This window comes from Pipistrellus hanaki (genome assembly GCF_964339955.1).
Source record: "Pipistrellus hanaki genome assembly, chromosome: 18".
In the NCBI taxonomy this organism is placed as follows: Eukaryota; Metazoa; Chordata; class Mammalia; order Chiroptera; family Vespertilionidae; genus Pipistrellus; species Pipistrellus hanaki.
This window is the reverse complement of record NC_140520.1, coordinates 20,470,141-20,492,403: the sequence shown is the minus strand read 5'-3', so window position 1 is coordinate 20,492,403 and position 22,263 is coordinate 20,470,141. Positions and strand designations below refer to the sequence as shown.

General features: G+C 57.3%; 1 protein-coding gene across 1 annotated transcript in view; it reads right to left on the bottom strand.

The window, feature by feature from the left end:
- LHX4 (LIM homeobox 4) overlaps positions 1-22,263 on the bottom strand; it is a gene marked incomplete at its 5' end in the record, with an annotated part of 39,738 nt that overhangs the window by 5,615 nt on the left and 11,860 nt on the right. Inside the window, 2 exons of the mRNA XM_084865701.1 lie at positions 775-977; positions 17,230-17,401. Of these exons, the coding sequence (XP_084721827.1) occupies positions 775-977; positions 17,230-17,401 (375 nt within the window). The remainder of the gene's footprint in view (positions 1-774; positions 978-17,229; positions 17,402-22,263) is intronic.

Genomic DNA, 22,263 nt, shown 5'->3' with positions numbered 1-22,263 from the left:
GATGCGCAGGTTGGGTTTGGCCAAATGCCATATTTGGAGCCCGTGTGTGAGGAGCCCCAGGAGGGCTGCAGGAGGGGGGCGTTGGACTTGGCCTTCCTGAGGGCGCTCGGAGGAATGGGGTGCAAGCCCAGTCTAAGCCCTGGAAGGACTCGGGCTGCCCACGAACACGGCATTGGAGGGCAGGAGCAGCTGCTGCCCATCTGCCCAAGTGAAGGCAGGTTTTCCAGGTGTGAAACGCTGGGCCTGACATCGGGGTCAGCCTGGGCTGCTGCTGCAGACCCTGCCCCATGACTGAGGAGGTTGGGAAGGTGGCGGGGGTGGAGTCCCGCGGCTGAGTATGGACACTGGCTCAGTAAGCACTTGGCTCCTGCATCGGGGCTTCAGGAGACATGAGGGTCCTCACCCCTCAGTCCTTACCTCATGGGGGAATGGAGCACAGCTGCCTGGAGTCCAAAGTGATAGGCCAATAGGTGCTGGGGTAAGTGTGCCCCCCAATACACAAGAGCAAGAAGTAAGCCCAAGTGTCCCCTAAGGGCAGACACCCTCTCAGCCCCGCCCCAGGCAGGAGCCACCCCGATAATGACACAGCCCCTGGCTGCTCCTGAGCCCAGTGTGGACGACAGGAGCGCTCACTGGCCACACTGGCTTAAGCTTCGGAACCAGCAGGTGCCGAGGGACTGGGGTGTTGGGTTGTGGGGGGGATCTCAGGAGACAGGTGTGAGCAGGGCCTGAACAAATGCCTGGCGGGGGACTGTGCGGGGCAGTGCCACCTACCGTTCTGCTTGGCCGTCTCGTAGTCTTCCTTGCACACCAGCCGCCCGTCCTCCATGAGGTAGAACTCGTCCCCGGTGGCCAGCTGCCGGTTACAGATGACGCAGGCGAAGCAGTGCAGGTGGTAGACGAAGTCCTGCGCCTTGCGGACCACCTGGGTCGGGGGGATGCCCTGCTGGCAGGCCGTGCATTTTGTGCCGAAGCGCCTGTCGGGACGGCGTGGAAGGGTTAGGGCACAGGGGGCTCATGGTTTCCTCCCGTTGCCCATCGGCCCCCTCTTCCACCCACCACTCCGGGTGCCCATGGGCACCAACCCCTGGACCACCCAGTGCTTACCACCTGGTCCCCCAGCTTCTAACTGACCTCTTGCTTTGTGTCTGAGCTCTTTAACCACAAAATAAAGGGGCTGGATCAGAGCTGGTCTCCAGTGCCTTTCAAAGGCTGACATGACACCACAGGGCTCCACACTGTCCAGGTAACACCCATCAGCTCGCTCATCAGTGGAGTGTGTGTCCCCTGTGGGCATTCCGCTCCGCCCTCCGCCTCTTGGTTTCTCCAACTCTGTGGTGAGGCCTAGAAGGCCCGCCCAGGGGCGACTGCTGTGCCCATACTGTGAGCACGGGGCAGATCACAGAGCTCTTCCCGCGCTCCCGCAGGGGCCTGTGTGGCAGGGAGAGAGCACGTGCCGCCGTGTCCACCATTGGGCAGCAGAGTAGGGCCTGGCCCTCCCCTGCCTCTCCTGCCTCACCCCTCCATCCGGCACAACTGACCCTCCTCGCCCCGTGCCAGCTCCCATCCCCTTCCCATGCACAGCCCCTTAGATGTGGTCCAGGGTGGGCCCAGGAGCTGCATTTTCATATCCCGGTGCCATTCAGGGCAGGAAGTCTGCAGACCTGGTTGGAAAATGCCACTTCCGACCCCTCCCGGGTCTACCCCTCCCTAGACCGGCACTGAGGCGAGAGGAAGGCACCTGCAGCCACCTTGGGCCGAGTTGGGAAGTGAGGAGACAGGAATATCTCGCAAACAGCCCAGCGGGGCCCTTTAAGCTCCTTTCCCGGTTCTAGCCACAGACACAGGCCACACGAGCAGCCACAGAGGTCAGCAGGGAATTGGGGGCCAGGGTAGACGTGGGCGATGGAGGGGGCCGCTCTGCTGCAGGTGAGCCTTCCCCGCATCAGGAGGGAGGCGGGAGGGGTGGGGAGGCAGGGGCAGAGTTTAAAACAGCAATCAACCTAATTATTCATGACATTTCACACAGCACAACTTTATCTTCTTCAGGATGAAAGACTTCGCCTAATGGATCTGGGGAAGGTTTGATTTTAATGGTCCTTTTAACTAATGCTTATAGGCAGCCTGATTTCCCCTGAAAGGACAGTACATATTTCATCCACATTAATACCAAATAAATTAATTATGGTCATGGCTATCATGATGAATCCCAGATTAATGCAGAATGATGGGTCTCTTATGCAGTAATGATACCTGCTGGGGGCTGCAGGGCCTGGAGCAGGCGAGCCAGCTGTGGCTTCCAAAGTCCCCCTCCCAGGACATGTCACAGAGAAAAGGGTCTTTCAGTCTAGATGGGTAACCCTGAGAGAGCCAGCAGTGAGGCCCAGGGACAGCTCTTCTGAGACGAGACCTGAGAAGGTGCTGGGCTGTGAGGGGCTGAGGCACTGGGCTTGGAAGGACTGCAGAGCTCAGCTCCGGGAATGGCCCAGGGTTTTGTCGGGGGCAGGAAGGGGTGCATGCAGGTCTCCATAGTGGGCAGGTCGGGGCTCTTCAAACTACCCCCAAGTTTTTTCAAAACTACATCCTGAGGGGGACTTGGGCTTCCAACAGATTCTCAAAGGGGGCCAATCCCCAAAAAAGTTAGCATTTGTTGAATCATAGATCTGAGGATAAACAAGCATGTTTTCAGAGGATATGCACAGACATGGCTAAATGTGAGCATGAGAACACGGTATACTGTCAGTTCTAGACAGTCTGTACCTTCCAGGACTCAGGTGAGAACCAGGCTTCTTCAACTCCTGCCACGGAGCCACACTGCCTGCATTCACAGGGGAAACAGGCAGGCACCGGCTCTGTCCTGTGAGTGTGAGTGTGTGTGTGTGTGTGTGTGTGTGTGTGTGTGTGTGTGAGAGAGAGAGAGGGGGGGGGGGGTGGGGGGGAGAGAGAGAGAGATTGAGGGAATAGAGAGGAAGGAAGCCCGTATAATATGTGCTCTCGGAGCATGTTTTCAAAATGCCTGTTGTGTTCGTATCCAGTCCAGGCCAGTTCTCACAGCAGGTGTTCAAAATAAAGACCCTTTGCACCACGCTCCCTGCAAAACCCCCAAGTAAACCGCCCACATCCAGGTGCAAACGCCGCGGCAGAGCAGCTCCCGAGAAGAACTGGCGTTTATAAAAGCAAGTCTTACCTTTCGGCCAAAAAAAATGGAGGGGCAGGGCCTGAAGGGGGGCTGTGGGGAGACTCCAGGAGAGAGGAGACACCCCCCCCCCCCCCCCCCCCCGCCAGTGGCCACCCACAGAGCGGGCCACTCGCCACCACAGGCAGGCAGTGGCTTTCAGTAACCAGAAACCCAGTTGACACCAGCGCCCCAGAGACGTGAAAGATAACGGGGTATAAATTTAATCTGCATACCGACAGTGATTCATGCGTGAGGGTGGCAAGTGCACAAGAAAAATGAAAAATAAATGGACTTTTCCACCAGCGTTTTTTAGCAATTGAAGCAATTTTCCTGATTGTGGGATTTATACCGACGGTAAGTGGAAGTTGGTCCTTATTACCTTGCTCCTCTGGAGCACAGCCAAAGGGACCCTGGGCGAGGGGCCTGCGTGCGCTCCCTCGGCCCACGGGGCTCCCCGCACGGCCCACCCGGAGGGGCACGCGCCCCCGCTCAGCCGCGGGACCCGGAATAAGGTGCCGTCTGTGGGGCTGTGTGGGCGATGGAGACACGGCCTCTGAGTCTCCAAGCTCTAGGACCAGCCAGCCAGCCACAGCCGGGAGAGGCTACACAACCTGTGGGATGGGCATGGCGCAGCCAAGGTCAAACTCCCTGGTCCAACTGTGAACTTGGCTGCTCCACAGAGAAGCAATGGTCTAACCGACCCAACAAAGCTGAAGGAAGCTGGGGTGGAGTTGAACGCTGGGCATTGGCCAAGTAAGAGGCTTCCTGGGGATTTCCCAGGCAATCCCCCCTGCGTCCTGTCACTGAGCACCTACTGTGTGCAGCGCCCTGCCTACTCAGCTGCAAACCGCACTGGCCTCGCTCAGCAGGACCATCACCCTGCTCAGTCCTGCCTGGCCAGGTGTCAGGGAGCCCGGGGGAAGCCATTGAAGCTCGTCCAACCAGCATCACCGGTAATTCTAACAGCCCTGCCCAGCGTGGAGTAGGCAGCAAAGACCCACTGCCCAGGAGAATGGATGCATGTATGTGTGAATGAATGCCTGAACTGCTCATAAAACACATCCGACGCACTCAGAAGGATCAACACTCGACATAACCATAGCTCCTAGCAAAAGCTTTCCTAAGAAGGGACTTGAACCCCGGGTTGAAGTGGGGCCCATGGCGTCCTAACACAAACTTTCCAGGCACTTTGCTGTCATCCAGGTCCCTGAGTGCTCTGTCTGGAAGGCGGTGCCTTCCAACGGTAAGGAACAGGCTCAGCGCGAGGCGGGTGCGGCCGCAGCTCACAGGGGCAAGAAGGGAGAGAACCAGGGTTCGAGCTCGGTGCCTCTAACAGGATGGCTAGCACACGGCGGGCAGCAAAGGCAGCAAACATCCACTGAGAAGACGGCTGTGGCACCCGAGTGGAGGGCCCAGTTCCCCTCCAGTGTCCCCAGTTGCTCAGAGCCACTGAGCAGGAAGGCCTGGAATTTAGGGGCTGCCCTGGGAGCCTTCAACTCTGGGGTGTCCACCCCAACCCACCCACAGTCACACCCCACTCACCACCTGCATGCTCCTACCACCCAGTCAGGAGTGAGGGGCCTGGGCCTGCTGGCGCAGGCAACGCACCGGACATCACTGTGACATCAGGGGCTGCTCCTGACCCCAGCCCAAACTCCCGTTTGCCCATGTGTCTGTCCCCCCACTTCCTGCTCTTGAGAGGCCTGGTGGGACCACGCCCGAGAGCAGGGTGTCTGCATCCTGCAGAAAGAGACTAAGCAGGCCCTGCCGGCGCCATACCTGCTAGAAACGGGCATGTATATCCTGCACCACACGTTCTGGCACATCCCTAGTTTTAGGGTCTGTCCTGCAACCAGGCCAGGAACCATGTGAACCTCATGGTAACTGGATTCATGAAAGCAGCTCCCATTCACTAAGCACTTACCGTGTGCCCCTGTGGGTTTATGTCACTCCTCACCACCAGCCCTCAGCCCACAGCCGACTACCCACCTTGTGATGGTCACTGCCCCCTCATCCCCAGCGGGTTTTGCACAATCACTGTCACTGTCCTTCCTGCCATCATTTCCTTCCTGCCCCTGCCCTCTCAATTATTTCACCTCTCCTCCTGAAGATCATGGCCTTCTCACTCCCATGGTCTATCGCAGACTTTGTTGCTCCTAGAAACTGCACTATCTCTAAGAGTGCCCTCCAACCACCCCAGGTCCAGCCGCTACCTCCTGTCCTGTGAGCTCACTCCCTGCTGCTCCCTGACGCCCAGGGTTCTGCAACCTGCGGGCCTCGTCCATCTTCTCACATCCCTCACTCCCCTCCTGGCCTCGCTCACCTCCTCCAGCAAAGATGCAGAGGTCCCTCTTACCAGCCCCTCACTTGCACACACACTCACCTCCCTACCCTGCTGCAGCCCTCCCCTTTCTGCCCCCAGCTCCAGGGGTCTGCACAGAGCTGAAGGGCACATGCCACGTCTCTGCCTGGCTCACTGTAAATCTACCCTCTGCTCCGGACCTCAGGGGCCCTGGGAACCACAAACACTTCCCTGTCCGTTCGCTGTCCCTCCCTCCCACCTCCGGTCCCAAGCCCCCCATCCTCCGTCTCAGCTGGTGGCCCACTTCCTGTTTCCCTGGAAAACAGAGAAATAGCCCTCTGCTTCCTGCAGCCCGGCTGTCCACGCTCCTGCGCAAAGCCGGCCGCCCACCCAGGCACAGTCCACCCCTCCGCGCCTAATCAGATGATTCTTCCAGCAACGGTCCCCTTTGCCTCCCGCACCATTAATTTTCCCTTCTCTAGATCCTACCCGGCAACGTGCAGCATGCTATTATCCCTGCCACTTTAAAAAGTCCCTCTTCTGACCCCCATCTCCCTCCATCTACCATCCAGACCTCGACTCTCTCTACAGCAACACTCTTCAAAAGAGGGGTCTACAGGCAGGGTCTCTAACACCCCTGCTCCTGCTCTTCTCTGGAATCCACTCTGGTGGTTAATTTTATGTGTCAAGTTGACAGCCACGGGATAACCCAAATATTTGGTCAAGCCTGGCCCTGAGTGTGCCTGCGGGGGTGTTTCTGGGTGAGACTCACATTTGAATGGGTGAACCGAGGAAAGCAGACTGCCCTCCCCGGGGCAGTGGGCCTCATCCAATCAGGTGAACTGACTAGAACAGGAAGGCAGACGCTCCAAGAGGAAGAGTACCTGCGCCTGCCTGACTGCCTTGAGCTGGCACATTGGTCTTTTCCCGTCCTCAGACTCGAATGGAAACATCATCAGCTCATGGGGCTCTTTGCCTGCTGGCTTTTGGACTGGAACTTGCCCCCTCAGCTCTGCTGGGTCTTGCTGACTGCAGATCTTGGGCTTCTCGGCCTCCCGAGTCACCCGAGCCGATCCTGACAATAAATATCTTCACGCGCACACACCTCCCCTGACCTCTCAGCAGCGCTGGCTCCCTGCCTGACTTCCCTGAGAACACCGCACTCCCTCGGCCTCAGCACTGGCGCTCCTAGCTCTGCTCTTCCCCGCTGGCAGCCTCTCCACCCTCTCCCACACCCGTCTCCGCCCGCTCTGCTCCCCTGGGCATTTCACACCCACCTCCAGTCAGACCTCTGGCCTCCAGCCCAGTGTGTCCCACCGCCTGCTCAACATCCCTACTTGGATGCCCCAAAACCAGCCTCCTGACCTCCCCCAGAACCAGCTCCCGGGGTCTTCCCCACCTCCCAGAGGGTGACTTCACTCTTCCAATCACTCAGGCCGAGCGCTTTGGACGCCCTCCTCTGATGTGTCAGCAGATCCTGTTGGCTGTACCCAAAGTACATCAAGAATTGGACCACTTCTCACCATCTCCGAGGCTGCCTCCCTAGTTCAGGCCCCAGCACCCCTCACCCGGAACTGCCTCTGCACGGGCCTCCTGCTTCAGGACTTGCCCCCACGTCCATTCTCCACACAACAGCCACCTGGAGCCTGAGTCAAACCATCTCAAAGCCTTCCCCCTGGCTGCCACCTCACCTAGAGTCAAAGGTCAAGGTTCCTAAGACCAGAAGCAGGGAGGCAGGGCACAGACTGATGTGCCTCGATGTGGGTGGGGTTGGGGGAATGAGAAGAGAGAAACCAAAGAACATACACACTTTTACGCACATATACACGTATACGCACAGCCCTGCCCTGCTTCCTCGGCTTGGAACACGCTTACCAGACACCTGTGTGGTCCCTCCTGTACGGTTCCCCTCCAACGTGGCCCTCCCCGGGGCATTCCTTGGCCATCTCCTCACCCCCAGCACTTCCTCTCTCTCTCTCCAAAGCACTCATCTCCAATGGGTAGCCTGTGCATTTCTCGTTCACTGTCTTCCTCCCTCTCTAAACAGCCAGCGGGGGCTGCGTCTATTCTGTCCCAGCGCCTAGAGGAGTGCCTGGCCCAAGCTATGGGTTTGGCGAATATTTGGTGACTAAACACCGAATGGCCCACGTCTGTGGCAGGTGTTAGCATAGCTTCCCCCGTTTGCAGATGAGGAAACAAGTTCAGAGAAGGCAGGTAACGGGCCAGAGGCCTCACGGCCAGGGACGGTGGGGCTGGGATTGGAACCCAATGCCCTTCCTTGCCCTTGGCCGTGGGGAGCCGTGGGCGTCAGGCCAGGCCCACGCCAGCCTCCGTGGGTGGGAGCTGCCACGGCCCAGGCCACCGTCCAGAGGAAACAAAGTAGTGAATAACTTAATTTTATGCTCTAATTGCTCGGCGGTGATTTACGGCAGGCCGTATATTTTCCCCCCCGGCTGACACGTCCCTCCGTGTATTTCTTTTCTCTATCAGCACACTTGACAGGTGAGCTGCTGATATTTACTGTTACTGTATGGACTCATATTGCCAGCATATATCAGCACCTCCGCCATGTCACGGGCACAGCAAGTTCTGCCCGAGAACGGTCGGCCTTCGCCGGACATGGACGGGGCCCTCTGTGGAGAGGGCCTGGCCCCAGAGAACGTGAGCGCCTTGGGGTGTGGGAGCACAGCCTCCCAGCCGACCCCCCTCCCCAGGCACACACTCACTCACACGCCTCCCAGGCCCACCAGCGCCGCCCCACAAGCCCTGCTTTTTATTTGGGGTTTTCAGTATGTTTTTCTTTTTCACAAGCGTTCGATGTTATTGTGAGGTAAATGCTATGGGAAAGGCTTTAGAACCAGGGACCTAGGCAACCCCCTCACTTACATAGGAGGGAGCTCGGGCTCAGAGAGAGGTGGTGACTCGCCCAAGATCACACCGCTCAGTTAGCAGCAGCAAAGAAGCTAGAGCCCAACTCTCCTTTCCCCTCAGCCTTGCTTCCCTCCTCTCCCGCTCAGGGCAGGCAGGAGCCAACCCTCTTCCAGCAGAGTCCAGCTCCCTCCCTTAACTTCTGGCAGCACACAGTAGGCATGCAGCACGCCCAGGCAGTGCCAGGTGAGCTCTCTCTTACCCACACAGCAGCCCTTACAGTAGGAGTCACATCCCCTCACCGCAGGGCAGCCTGGGAGCTGTGGCCTGACCCGCCACAACACTGTCCGCCCTCCCGTGCTCACCTCCAGGCACCCAACCTGCCCTCCTGCCCTCAGGCTCAGTTCTCTGCCAAGGCGGTTACCAGATCACCTGCCCCACTCCTAGCCGAAGAGCCATCTGAGAGGTTTGCTTAAAAGCAGAATCCGCCGAAACCGGTTTGGCTCAATGGATAGAGCGTCGGCTTGGGGACTGAAGGGTCCCGGGTTCGATTCCGGTCAAGGGCATGTACCTTGGTTGTGGGCATATCCCCGGTGGGGGGGTGTGCAAGAGGCAGCTGATCGATGACTCTCTCTCATCGATGTTTCTAACTCTCTATCTCTCTCCCTTCCTCTCTGTACAAAATCAATAAAATAAAAAAATTAAAAAAGCAGAATCCACACTTTTAACAAGCCCCCCCACGGTGTCCCGGATGCAGGGTTCCAAGGACCACTCTTTGAGAAACACTGTGTGACAGCTGCTCTTGGTCCTCATGCGGCATCTGCAGATTCTTGGTCCCTGGGGACCGAAGGCCTCCCTCTCAGTGGCCGTGTGGCAGGCGCTGTGACAGGCAGGGGCAAGGATGTTTAGGGGCAGAGGCCCCATCCAACCCTTCTCACCACACCCCAGGCTCACACCCTCTGTGCTGACACACCATGCCCAACACAGAGCTCAGCCTCCTCGAGGGGGATTTCCGGGGGACAGACAGATCCCAGGATGCTCAGCGACAAGCCAGAGACTGGCTCTCACAGTCCAGCTGCCACCCTTCCCCCCATCCCCATCTGCCCCGTGTGACCTTGGCCAGGGAGTCAGAAGGAAATGGGGTCAGGCCGGATCCTTGCGGGCCCTTGAGTGCTGAGCTTGGAAGTCTCATGGGGCCAGGGCCAGGCCTGGCGGAGGGGGAGCAGAGGCAGCCAATTGGGGAAGATTCCAGTGGTGCAGAGGTTTGGTGACGGGAGGCCTGCCTCAGAGGGGACAGAGACAGCAGGGATAGAAAGAGAAGGCATGTTAGCCCTAGCTGGTCTGGCTGAGTGGACAGAGTACTGGCCTGCGGACTGAAGAGTTCCAGGTTCAATTCCAGTCAAGGGCACATGCTCGATCCCCAGTGGGGGGTATGCAGGAGTTGGCTGATTAATGGGTCTCTCTCATCATTGATGTTTCTACCTCTCTCTCCCTGCCTCTCTGAAATCAATAAAAATATATTTTTTTAAAAAAAGAAAGAAGGAAAGGGCATTTTGGAGGTGGGACCCTATGACTTGGACCCTGAATGGCGGGGGTGGGAGGTGAAGGGGAGAAAAGGAGGTGGAGCCTCAGTGAGCGATGAGGAGAACTGGGGACTGCACCTCCAGGCCCATGTCCCCGGACCCCTCTCTGCCTGGGGACCCCATCTCCACAGCCCAGCTGCCAGCGGACTCTCGGGCTGATTTGCAACTCTTTGGTTCCAAACAGATTCCCCTGAGCAGCGGAGTCTCTGGGATGCAGGCTGCACAGATGTCAGGCCGATGGGCTCCGGGCGGGCGGGCGGGCAGACAGATAATCCTCGGACTCATCACCCCTGATATACAGCCCCGGGCCCCAGGGGGAGCCGCTCTGCTAAGTAATTGCTTCTGCCTTGATTACAGGCCTTCGCAAATGACTGCGGGCCTGGTCCCACCAGTGTATTTGAATCTTACAAATGTCCACCCGCGCAGCCACTCACGGCACCAACTGATCATTACCTTAAAAGGTTTAATTTGCTTAGTGAGGAAATTAGACTATAAACTATTCGGAAATTATGGAAAGTCGCACGTCAACGAGACCCGCCCCCTGTGAGTTCCTTAAGCACATTCGCTATCGGGGGTGTGTGTGGGTGTGTGTGTGTGGCCTCACAGGTGTGCAGTTAACAGAAATTAGTGGCTGGGCAAAAACCTGGCCCCGGGTTAGACCCACAAACAACCGCAGAAGGCAAGGGGCCTCTTCCAGCCAAAACCGGTGGATAGAGCATTGTTGGCCTGCGGACTGAACGGTCCCAGGTTCGATTCCAGTCAAGGGCATGTACCTTAGTTGCAAGCACATCCCCCGTGGGGGGTATGCAAGAGGCAGCTGATCGATAATTCTCTCTCATCAATGTTTCTAACTCTCTATCCCTCTCTCTTCCTCTCTGTAAAAAAAAAATCAATAAAATATATTTTTTAAAAATAAAAAATAAATAAAGAGACCTCTTCCTGGAGCAACAGGGTACCAGCTTGAGGCCCCTCCAGCCAGAGCGGGGAACCCCACCCTGGGAAGGAAGGGGAAGACAGCAGTTACTGCCCCCGAGCTCTGGGCACCCCTCCCCCACCCCGGAGAGATGGCTCCCCACACGGAAAGGGCAGTAGCTCCAATCACCTCCCTGCCATCGCCACCGGACCCGGCCCCCTCCCGCACCAGGACCCCTATCTGGCCTGAGGCCTTTTGCAGCCTGAGCCCCTTCTCTCTCTTTCTCTCCTCCTACCTGGATACAGCATCACGACCTTAATAAGAACAGGTACTGATATAACCAGGTACTTGCTTCCTTCATCATCCTCAGTGCTCATAGGGACTCAAAAAAGGAGATATTTCTATTTCCTTCCCTTTTCCGAGATGGGACAGTGAGGCTCAGAGAGGTCTGCACCGGCCTGGGTTCAAACCTGGCTCCCACTTCCTCTATGAAATCCATGGCACAGAAGTCCTTAGCCCCATAGCCTGTGCACTTCTGCCCTGCTGAGCCAGGGAGGCCAAGGTCACTAGGGAAGACTTGACAGGAGCCAGAGCAACCAGCCTGCGGCCGGGCCAGAGGCAGCGTGTGCCGGAGCGGAAACAGGCTGTTCTGAGCCGCGGGGATAAATCAGCGGCTCCCGGGCTCCCAAGGACGCCGCTCACCTGCCCTTGGCCGACAGCCCTGCTGCCTGCCTGCCTGGAGATGGACTGGCTGGGGGAGGAGTGAGCTGCCGGCTGGGCCCGCGGCTGGCACAGCTCCCCCTGACAAGCGACACCGAGGCCCTCCGTCCCTCCGGGTCCCTGGCAGCGCCTGTCTCTGCCCACCAGGCAGGTGAAGGCCTCGGGGGCAGGGAGACACCCCCAGGGAAGCATGACATTTTAGATAGGAGCCCCTTAGAACGGCAATCACCCCCAGAGTGCCTCCGACTCTTCCCCATGACCCCTCAGGCAGGCAGGCAGGCAGGGGGGCCAGGGGTGCAGCCTGGAATGTTCTTGAAGACTTTACTTCAAGGATCTGTATGACTGTTACCCTCTCTTTGATCCTATAGCTGTTTGCATTATAATCATCATCATCGCTGGTTTCTTTCCCAAGCCTTCATGCAGATCCACATGGCACCTGTACGCTGTGCTTTACCCCAGCACACTGCTGTGGGCCCTCCCCACGCTGCCAGGCTTCCCCACCTCTGACTGAGGGCTTCTGGGTCATTAAAAGTCACCTGAATGGGAAAGTCTCAACCCTGGGGGAGGAGGGAGAGGTCCAGCACTGCAGGCCCAGCACTGTGGGCGGACTCCGACAGCCAGGCCGTCCAGGGCTGTGGGTCCAGCGGCCAGTCAGGGCCCACAGGTACAGATAAAGCACCTAGCCTGTGCTGGGCACCATTTCCTCCTCACTGTCCTCTCCCTTCACAGCAGCTCTGTGAGTTAGAACGAGCACCTCTGAATGGGTAAGGGACTAGGTTCAGAAAGGCCTACTCACTGGTTTACTGACAAACAGCTCGGAAAAGTCAGGACAGGGACTCAGCAAGCAGAGTGGTTCCCCAAACACTCCCTTTTGAGAGGTGCTCCAGGGTGCCAGCTTTCCCAAAGCAGCCACATGAGCATGCCCACCTTTCCTGAAGACGACACTGGAGCTCAGAGATGCCAAGGAAGTTGCCTAAGGACACCCAGCATGGAACCAGTACCTGCAGCAGCACACAGCCTGTCTGGTCTTCACTGCACTTCAGAGCAGGGGAGCTGCCGGGCTCCTCCCGGGACCCAGTCATTGACCGGGAGGGGACCCAGAAGCCCTACTCTCAGACCCCTGCCCTCCCCAGACCCTTTGCAAGGAGACAGGGGACCCACGACATGCTGGGCACACAGTCCAGAAAGGACCTGCTTAGCAAATGCAGTGCAAGGAGCGGGCGTGCTTCGGCTTGCGACTGAAATCGCACGGCCCTGAAACCACACGGCTCTCCTCTCAGGCTCAGAATCTTATTTCCTTTGGAGAAAGGGGAGCCAAGAACCCGAGGAGTAACAGCAGCAAACCACAGCACCAATCAGCCAGTGTTACTGAACCAGAGAGAGCTCAACGCCATCCTCCCCACAAAGAAAAAATGCAACAACCACAGAGTACAGCCTCCCACAATACCTCTTTGTCTGTGACACAGCAACATCGCCCTCTGCTGCCAGGCGTCAGCATTACCCCATCTCCCAGAGGTGGAAGCCAATCTCCAGCTCTCCCCCTGGGCCCTCCCCCCATTTCTGAGATCTGACACACATCCAGGGGGCCACTCTTCACATTACAGTCGTGACTCTTTTCTTCAAGGGGTGAAATCCACCCCTTGGCTTTGAGGAGCACAGAGAAGGGATTCTCCCTGGCTCTGACCAGGCATCTTCCAAACCCACAGCTGAAAGCTGTCTGAGGCTCAAGGTGCAGAGTTTGGGTTTCCCAAACCACTCTGATGATTAAAAACAAAACAAAACAAAACAAACTCCCTTTAGTGAGATGCTCCTGCATGCCAAGTTTTCTAAAGCAGCCACCATTAGCATTTCCCTTTCTCCTGAAGAGGACACTGGCGCTCAGAGATGCCAAGGAAGTTGCTTGAGGGCACCCAGCACTTGAACCAGTTCCTACAGCCAGTCTGAGATGAGGGAGGGAGCTGAGGTCCCAGAGACTGCCCTGCTCCTCCTCCTCCCTGCCTCCGTTCTCTCTGCTCTCAGGATCCCACAGCACCTGTGCCCCAGGGTGCCATGGGAAGGCAGGGCCCTGGGAACACTGAATGCGCTGTAATGAGGAGAGGGGACCCAGCTCTGTAGCCAAGTCACAGCCTGAGCCCAAGTGGGAAGTGGGAGGGGAAGCCACTCTGATCCTGAGCAACTCCTCTCCTCCCTGTCCTCACCGAGGACTGTGGCTCTGCCTGCAGCTGTGCCTCCCTGTACCAAACAGCCAGGGTCCCAAAGAAGGGGCGGGGCCCCACCTGCCTATTGAGCCCCGTGTCCTCCCTGGGGGGCCTCAGTGCTGCCTGATCATCATATCAGATTGACCCTCCATTGGCAGTGGGGAGAACCACTCCCTCACACAGCACCCAATCACAGGGTTAATGACCCGGAATCAGCACTGGCTCTGTGGACAGCTCCCCCGCTTTACAAAAGGCTCCAGCCTTGAGACTGGGCTGTTTTAAGAAGTAGGGCGGGTGGGTCCTGTGGCACAAGGACAAGAACGGTGCTAAATAAGGGGTCTGTGCATCTCCCAGGCAGCCTGGGCCTCCAACACTCGCGGGACACCGTGCAGGGGACAGAAAAAAAAAAAACTGGTTGTAAGTTCACTGTGTAATCTCCTCTTTGACAGCCGATGGGCAAGGTTTGGGGCCAAGGGCCTATTTGGGGGACAGAAAAATGACGGACTAGCAAGCCTTTCCTCAAGTCAACAGGAAGCCGAGCAGGTGCATGAGGAATGAGCAACAGAAGGCCGTTCCCACTGAGTCTCCAGGAGGGAGAAGGGACAGGGCAGCCATGCCTCCCAGGGCTCCCCCCCACTGGGGAGCTGACTCTCGGCCATGGAAGATGGGGAGACCTTGAAAGGATGAACATCATTCCCGGGTGATGAGACAGCCTGAGCCAGAGTGTGGAGGTGGGAAAACGCAGAGGGTGCCTGGGCAGGGGGGGCATCCTGCAGCCGGGTGGCCCGTACCTAGGAAAGCAGTGAGCCAAGGACTGGGAGGCAGGGTGGGCACAGAGCAGGAGGCTCTGGTGATGCAATGCATCTGGGATACTCTGAGCAGCTGGGGGAGCGGGGTCAGGACCTGAGCTGTGAGGTAGGATGCTAGTCTGTGAGGTACAGGGGGTGGGGGATCAGTCAGGGGGTTGCTGCTGAGCAAGGCCGGGAACTTTCCAAATGAGGGCCACGGCCTGGGGAGGCCACGGAAGCAGGGAGGCAGGGTACCAGCTGAGTGTCCTTGTTACTTTTGGTCAAGAGCCTGTGGCCCTAAACCGGTGCTAATCTCTCCGCCCCCAGCCTTCTCTCTGAGCCTCTCCTGGGTCTAGGGGGACCCTCTCTCCTCATCACTACTTCTCCCAAACCCAACACTGCCCCCAAGCTGCTACCGCCCTTTCCCAAACCCGGAACCAGCCAGTCAAGGTTAAAACATCAGATGGTGCTGCCCGGTGGTTCTGGGGTCAAAAGAGCTTCTCCGTGGACAGAGCCCTAGTTCTGTGGCCCTGACAGGCGTTGCCTGCACCCCACGGGCTGCCCTGCCAGGCTGGACCAGCCAGAGGTCTGACCCAGGGCCACCTCAGGACCACCAGCCCTGTCCCCTCCCTCCCAGCTCACTGGGCTTCCCGCAGGTAAAGGGGAAACGGGAGGACGGTGCCCTGGCTATGGGAGCTGGGACAACTCCCCCTCCCCCCAGCTTCCTCAGTTAGAGCCTCCCTCCCACACGGTCTTGTTCACAGGCGCACACAGTTACATGACACACACACACACACACACACACACACACACACACGGTGAAATCCTCCCCTTCAGGGGTCCGCAAGAACGGCCGTGGTGCTTGGCCAGGACACCACTGAGGGAAGAGGACGGGCAGATGTTTGCTGCCCTCTGAGGAAGGGTGCGGGTGGAGGGGATGGAACTGCGTAAATGCCAGAACAAAGGAAGCAACGGGAGGGTCCCAGGCGGGGAAAGAGAGGGAAGAAAGGCTTAGCTGAAGAACCAGAGGCCCATCTCTCCGCTGGAGGATCTGTAGGGCGTGCAGCTACTGCCCCCACAGATACACACGCGCACACACACACGCGCACACAGAGACAGCAGTGTGTACCTGACCAAAGTGTGATGCCGATCGACAACGAGTGCTGCCTTCTGAACCCAGGCCATGCAGGCCACCTCAGTTATCAAGATGATCTCTAATGTACTTTTCTTTTTAAAAAAAAATATATTTTATTGATTTTTTACAGAGAGGAAGGGAGAGAGACAGAGAGTTAGAAACATCGATGAGAGAGAGTCATTGATCAGCTGCCTCCTGCACACCCCCCACTGGGGATGTGCCTGCAACCAAGGTACATGCCCTTGACCGGAATCGAACCCGGGACCCTTCAGTCCGCAGGCCGGCGCTCTATCCACTGAGCCAAACCGGTTTCGGCTCTAATGTACTTTCCAACGCACATTGCACAGAAGTCGCTGGCATCCTCAGACATCCAAACGACTTACTCCCCACAGTGTCAGCTTTGGGCGGGTTTGGGGGGAATCGTGTTTTGCTTCCAGCACCGGGGTTTCCCTCCCTGTCTCCAGAACGCACCATCTCTGAGGGATGCACGCCGCCTCTGGGGCTTGCCCACCTGGCGAGCCTCCCCCAGTCCCTGTCCCGTCCACGGGCCCCCACACTGGGCCCTGCGTCGCTGATGGACAGCCCCCGCCTCCGGTTCTTGTTTGCTGTTCTCAGCTGGTCCACGTCCACGGAAGCACCCGCCTAAGTGCCTCGGGGAACAGATCCTGGGACAGAAGGTCCAGTCTAAATGCCACGGAAATACATTCCAGGAGGACCCTCACCCTGACCCAAAGCTCCAACAGGAATTTTTCGGATGGGCCCAACGTCAGAATGGAAAACCAAGGCAGCCTTAAGAAGCCAGCACCCAGGGGCCAGACACGGTGAAGTCCCAGGGCTTCACACAGGCTGACTCGTTCAAAGCAAGAATAACTCTAAGAGGCAGGGACTATCAGCCCCGCTTTACGGGCAAGCACACGGAGGCACAGAGACGTGAAGTCATTTGCCCGAAAGCATACAACCCATTAGTGGGTTCAAACCCAGGCAGGGACTGGGCTCTTAACCAGCACGTGAAACGGCCTCTTCCAAAGGAGCCTGCCGGCCCTGGAGAGACAACCCTTCCAGGCCTCCGAGGCCGGGCAGCAGCCTCACTAGAATCGGGACAGGACTCTCAACGCACTGGCTCTGAAAGCTGCAGGAATGACACGGCCAAGAGCCCTGAGCACCCGCTCCCCGGACAGAGAGCGCGTGTTAGGATCTGCAGGAACCGTGGTCAGCCACCCTGGGGCATGCTCCCCGGCCGCTCACGTGAGGTGGAGACCCTGGGGTTTCCGACAGTGAGGGGGCTGGTGACCCAAAGGGGGGCCGCAGAGAAGCAGCCTCTCCACAGGAGGGTTCACACCCCCCAGGATAGACCTACCGCCCTCCCCCGCTCCCCACCCTGCCCCCCACTGCCAGCTCCTGCCCCCTCCCCACCCTGCCCCACCGCCAGCTCCTGCCCCCCTCCCCACCCTGCCCCACCGCCAGCTCCTGCCCCCTCCACCGACAGCACAGCGCCAGGCAGACAGAGCCGCAGGGCCAGGAGGCTGCGCCCGGCCGGGACTCACTTGAAGAAGTCCTCCTTGCAGTAGACGCTCCCGGCCCTGGAGAAGCACCTGTCCGCCAGCTGCATCTGGCAGTCCGCACACTTGAGGCAGGAGCTGTGCCAGTGTCTGTCCAGCACCTTCAGGATGAACTTGTCCAGGATGTGCTGGTTGCAGCCAGCGCACTGGGGGATCTCTGCGGGGAGAGGAGAGAGAGGCAGCGTGAGCCTTCCGCACGGCACCGCTCGCCAGACGGGCCCTGATGCCTGCCCATCCTCCCCGCAACTCCCCACCCCGTGGTCAGGAGGCCAGAAGCCAGCCTCCAGGGCTGCCGTGTGCAGTTGCGCAGGCCGTACATGGCACAGAGACCTCTGGTCAGGGGGGCTGAAGTGCAACCCATGCTTTGCTGGTCTTGCTTTGGGTGTCTTTGGCCCAAAGGCGTCTTCTGTGTTTCTTTTTAAAAAAAAACATTTTTATTGACTTTTCACAGAAGGGAAGGGAAAGAGATAGAGAGTTAGAAACATTGATGAGAAACATCAACCAGCTACCTCCTGCACACCCACTACTGGGGATGTGCCCACAACCAAGATACATGCCCTTGACCGGAATCGAACCTGGGACCCTTGAGTCCGCAGGCCAACGCTCTATCCTCTGAGCCAAACCGGTCAGGGCTATCTTCTGTGTTTCTAAGGGCCCCACAAGGCCAGCCGCAGCGGCTCACCTCGGTTACACCAGCTGCAATTCCACAGACAGCCAGCAGGAAGACCCGGCCACATTCTCCTCTGTGTCCATGGCATGTTCACTACGGGGTGGAATCCGGGTTAAAAACATCGTTGCCCAAGCGAGCCCTGCCAAGGCACGGACTGAGAGACCATCTGGCAGAAAAAGCAAATGCCTGTGCCGGGGTGAGCAGAGAGCGAGGTCCAGGTCTGAGGGTCTGTGGAGGTGGGATCTCCTGAGAGCATTTTAATGAGCTGCAGCAGATCCCATGGACCGGCTCCAGCACCCTCCCTCCTCACATGCCTTCCGTGCTGCAGACCACACACCAGAAACCGGCGTCCAGGGACCACACACCAGAAACGGGGCGTCCAGGCTCCCTTGCAGCTCAGGTTCCCATTGTGATTTACAGTCTGCCAACCAGCCGAAACGGGTTTGGCTCAGTGGATAGAGCATCGGCCTGCGGACTGAAAGGTCCCGGGTTCGATTTCGGTCAAGGGCATGTATCTTGGTTGTGGGCACATCCCCTGTAGGGGGTGTGCAAGAGGCAGCTGATCCATAATTCTCTCTCATCGATGTTTCTAACTCTCTATCCCTCTCTCTTCCTCTCTGTAAAAAAATAAAATATATTTTTTTTAAAATTAAAAAAAAAAAGTCTGCCAATCAGATGACTTACAAGGGACCTGGCCCTAGCCGGTTTGGCTCAGTGGATAGAGCACCGGCCCATGTACTGAAAAGTCCTGGGTTCGATTCTGGTCAAGGCACAAAAGAGAGGCAACGACCCATGTCTCTCTCTCCCTCCCTTCCACTCTTTCTGAAATGCAATGGGAAAATATCCTTGGGTGAAGATTAATAAAAAAAAAAAAAAAAAAAAAAGGAGGGCGGGGACCTGAATTGAGAACGAAGTTAAATGGAGGCACAGCCATCCGCCAGGCTCCCTGGTGCGGGAGTGGAGCATGCAGAGGCTATGGGGGTCGGGGGTCAGGCCATGATGTCCTGCTCAGTCATGGCAGAGGCAGGGGCATTCTGGGGGCTGGGAGTTCCTCCCAGAAGGCTGGCCCACACATGGCTCCACTGAGTTGAAAGCTACCTCATGCCATTTCCACGTCATTAGTGCCAGTGGATTCTGTTGTTGGCAACTCAACCCCCAACCACTGTGCTTCCCGCTCTGGTGGCTTTCTGTCCAAGGTCTAATTTTGCTGCCATTTCATCTTTACCAAAGGATTTCGAGTCAATAAAGCATTTTCAAAACAGACAAGATGGTCAGGCTTCCGGGTTGGATGAGTAAACAGAACACCCCCCTCCCCTACCACCACCACCACCAAAAAAAAAAAAAGGGAAGGCAACAAATTAACAACAAAAAACGCATGCAAGTGCAAGCACTTGGCTGGCGTTTCTCCCCTCTATTGAAAACAGGACTTTTGCTAATTGTTTGTTGACACAGTGTCTTCCCATCAGAAGGAGGGGATCCTCAGGGGGCAGCACCAGCGCTTTGTGAGCTCACTGCCTAGCGCTGTGCCTGGCACACAGGCCCACCACAGAGGTTAATCGCTGGATAAATCACCGATCACACCCTCTCTCAGAAGCTCACCGGAGCACACTTCCCTGCTAGTTTCCCCAGCACATTCCAAACCGTCAACAAACCTCCTAAAACCAAATCTCTCACGAATCACCCGGGTTTCTCGATTCATGTCATGTCTGTTGGTTGTTGACATAATTTTCAAGTGGTAACATACGGGGAATTAGCTTCAATGGGAGAAAACTGAACACATCTAAACGATGGAAGGAAGGAGAACGCTTTCTCAAGCATGAAGTCATTTGTACCTAAAACTTACACACGGGCTGTGGGACAGGCACTCAGTGGTCATCACCAGCCCTGTCCACACCTGCCGATCCTGGACCCCATGACACCCGACCCCAGCCTGTTCCCTCCAAGGCTCCGGCAGCCACCAACATTCGCCCGAAAGTCAGACCCCTCCGACGCCTTGCCCTTTGGCCCCATTCTCAGACCAAAATACACCAGGAAAACTACCAGGAGTCACACTTGGTAAAAATACGTGAACACTGGACGCTGGCTACTGGTCCCAGGTTGCATGGGGATTTTTTTTTTTTCTATCTCAAAAGGTTTCCTCTGTGACACAGAAACTGTTCAACCAGCAACTGCTTACCAAGGAGTCCCGATGTGCCCAGCAAAGAGCTAAGCACGTGATCACTACCGGAACCTCCATCGGAGAAGCGGGGAGAGAGCGCGCAGGTAAGACCTCGAATTCTGGAGTTGGACATTTGATTCCTGGCCCTGCTTTATAACCTTCAACAAGTTACTTTGCCTCGGTTTTCTCGCCTGTAAAAGCGGTGGGGCAGAGGGGAGGGTGTGATGATGAACTAGTGCCTCATAGGATTATTGTAAACCAATCACTGTGTGTACAGCTGGAGCTCAGTAAAGGCTTGCGATCACTAGGAGATCCCTGCAGTGATCAGGCGGTAGGGGTGGTGCTGCTGAGGCCGAGGGGAGAGGAAAGTTAGAAACCACATTCCCTGGCTGGATCTCACTGCATCTCCCCAGAGTCATGACCCGCACCCGGAGCCTCAGAGAGCACCCACATCACACAGCCGCTCTGCAAGGCTGGGGGGCTGCTCCCTCAACCACACCCCCGCCTCTCTCCAGGAACAATCAGGATCCCCAGAGTGGCCGGGGAGGCTGTGGGTGGGCGAGAGATGTGGACACACACAGGTGAGCTGAGGAGTGACAGCTGATAACCACAGCTCCTGTGGGGCAGCACGTCCTGGGAGGGGGTTGGGGAGCAGACATCCCAGGCGAAGAGCATCTTAATTAAAGGTTTGGGCCGGAGGGTGAGGTCTCTCCTGCCGGCAGGCATTCGCCTCCAGTCCCTGCAGCTGCGGGGCCTGGGCTTGGGGAAAGGAGTGTCAGGAAGATTGCTCTGGCCTCATTTCAAGGGAGAAGGGAGGGAAATGCTGACCAAGAAGCCTCGGGGAAGTGGTTGCAGACAAAGGGGTGCAGAGTGCAGGGACCTGTGAGCCCCAACCAGCCCCTCAATCCCGGGCACATATGGGGAGCCACGGGGCTGGGCCTTCGGAGGCAAATCCACCCTCGGAGAACTAGACAGAGAACAGCCCTCCGGGTGCTGGGCGAGCCCTGGCGGGGGCGTGCCTGCTCCCTTCTTCCCACCCCCACCCCCACCTCCTGGGTCCGGGGCCAGAGGCCCCCAATTCCCACCTAATTGTTGTTTGGCCTTGCCGGGGAGGAACGCCGCGGCTATATTTCTCCTCCCGGCTGCACAGGCCCGGGGATGAGGGCGAGGATGTATGCCCATAAAATTTATTTCGAGCAAGGTATCTAGCGGGGCCCCTTAATATGATGAGTATTCAGGAGAGAATACATTAAGGCTAATGTATGCAGGGAGGGCAGGCGGGCGGGAGCTGTGGAGGCCTGCAGGCCCAGACAACATCACGTTCAGGAACAACACTAAAAGCAGGCAAGCCGCTGCAGCAGCCAGCCTGCAGGGAGACGTCCCGCTCGGTGGGGCTGGGCTGCCCAAACTTGGGGTTCTCTGAGGGAGGCCTTGGGACCGAGCCAGGTCCTCAGGCTCAGCAAAAAAAAAAAAAAAAAAAAATGTAAGGGACATACTAAGGGTGCTTTTTTTAATGAAAAAAAAAAGTAAGGGGAGAGATCAACCAAAGGACTTGTGTGCATGCATAAAAGCCTAACCAGAGGTCATGGACAACAGGGGGTGGGCATACGTGGGGAGGGGTTTGGGATGGAAATGGGGGGGTGAGGACAATTATGTGACACCATAATCAATAAAGGAATTAAAATAAAACCTCACCCACTGTAGATTTTGAGAGGAGAGAGGATTTGTAAAACAAAGGTAATGCAGAAATGCTTTAAGAGACCCATAATAATAGTAAAACCCCGGGCGTCCAGAGCCTGTGATGAGCTGTGTCAGGTCCTGAGTGCACATGACCTCAAGAATCCACACAACAGGGTGAGGGAGGTATAATTATCCCCGGTTCACAGGTGAGGGAACTGAGCCGGGGAGAGGGTGAGCAACGTGCCCAAGGTCCCGCGGTGGGGGAGCCAGGATTTGAGCCAAGCCCGAGTCAGGCGGGCTAACCTGACCCCGGAGATGGAGGCTGAGGCCTCACCCTGGCTGGCTCTACCCCATTTTATGAGAGGAGGCGGCGAAGAGAGCCTCCAAGCTGCTCGGGCAGATGGGAGCACTGACCGTCTCTCTAGCAATCACGCTCCCTAACAGCTGGAGAAAGGGAAATGGGGAAACGTTTGGGGCACAGGTTTGGGTCCTTTGCACCGCGTATGCAGGT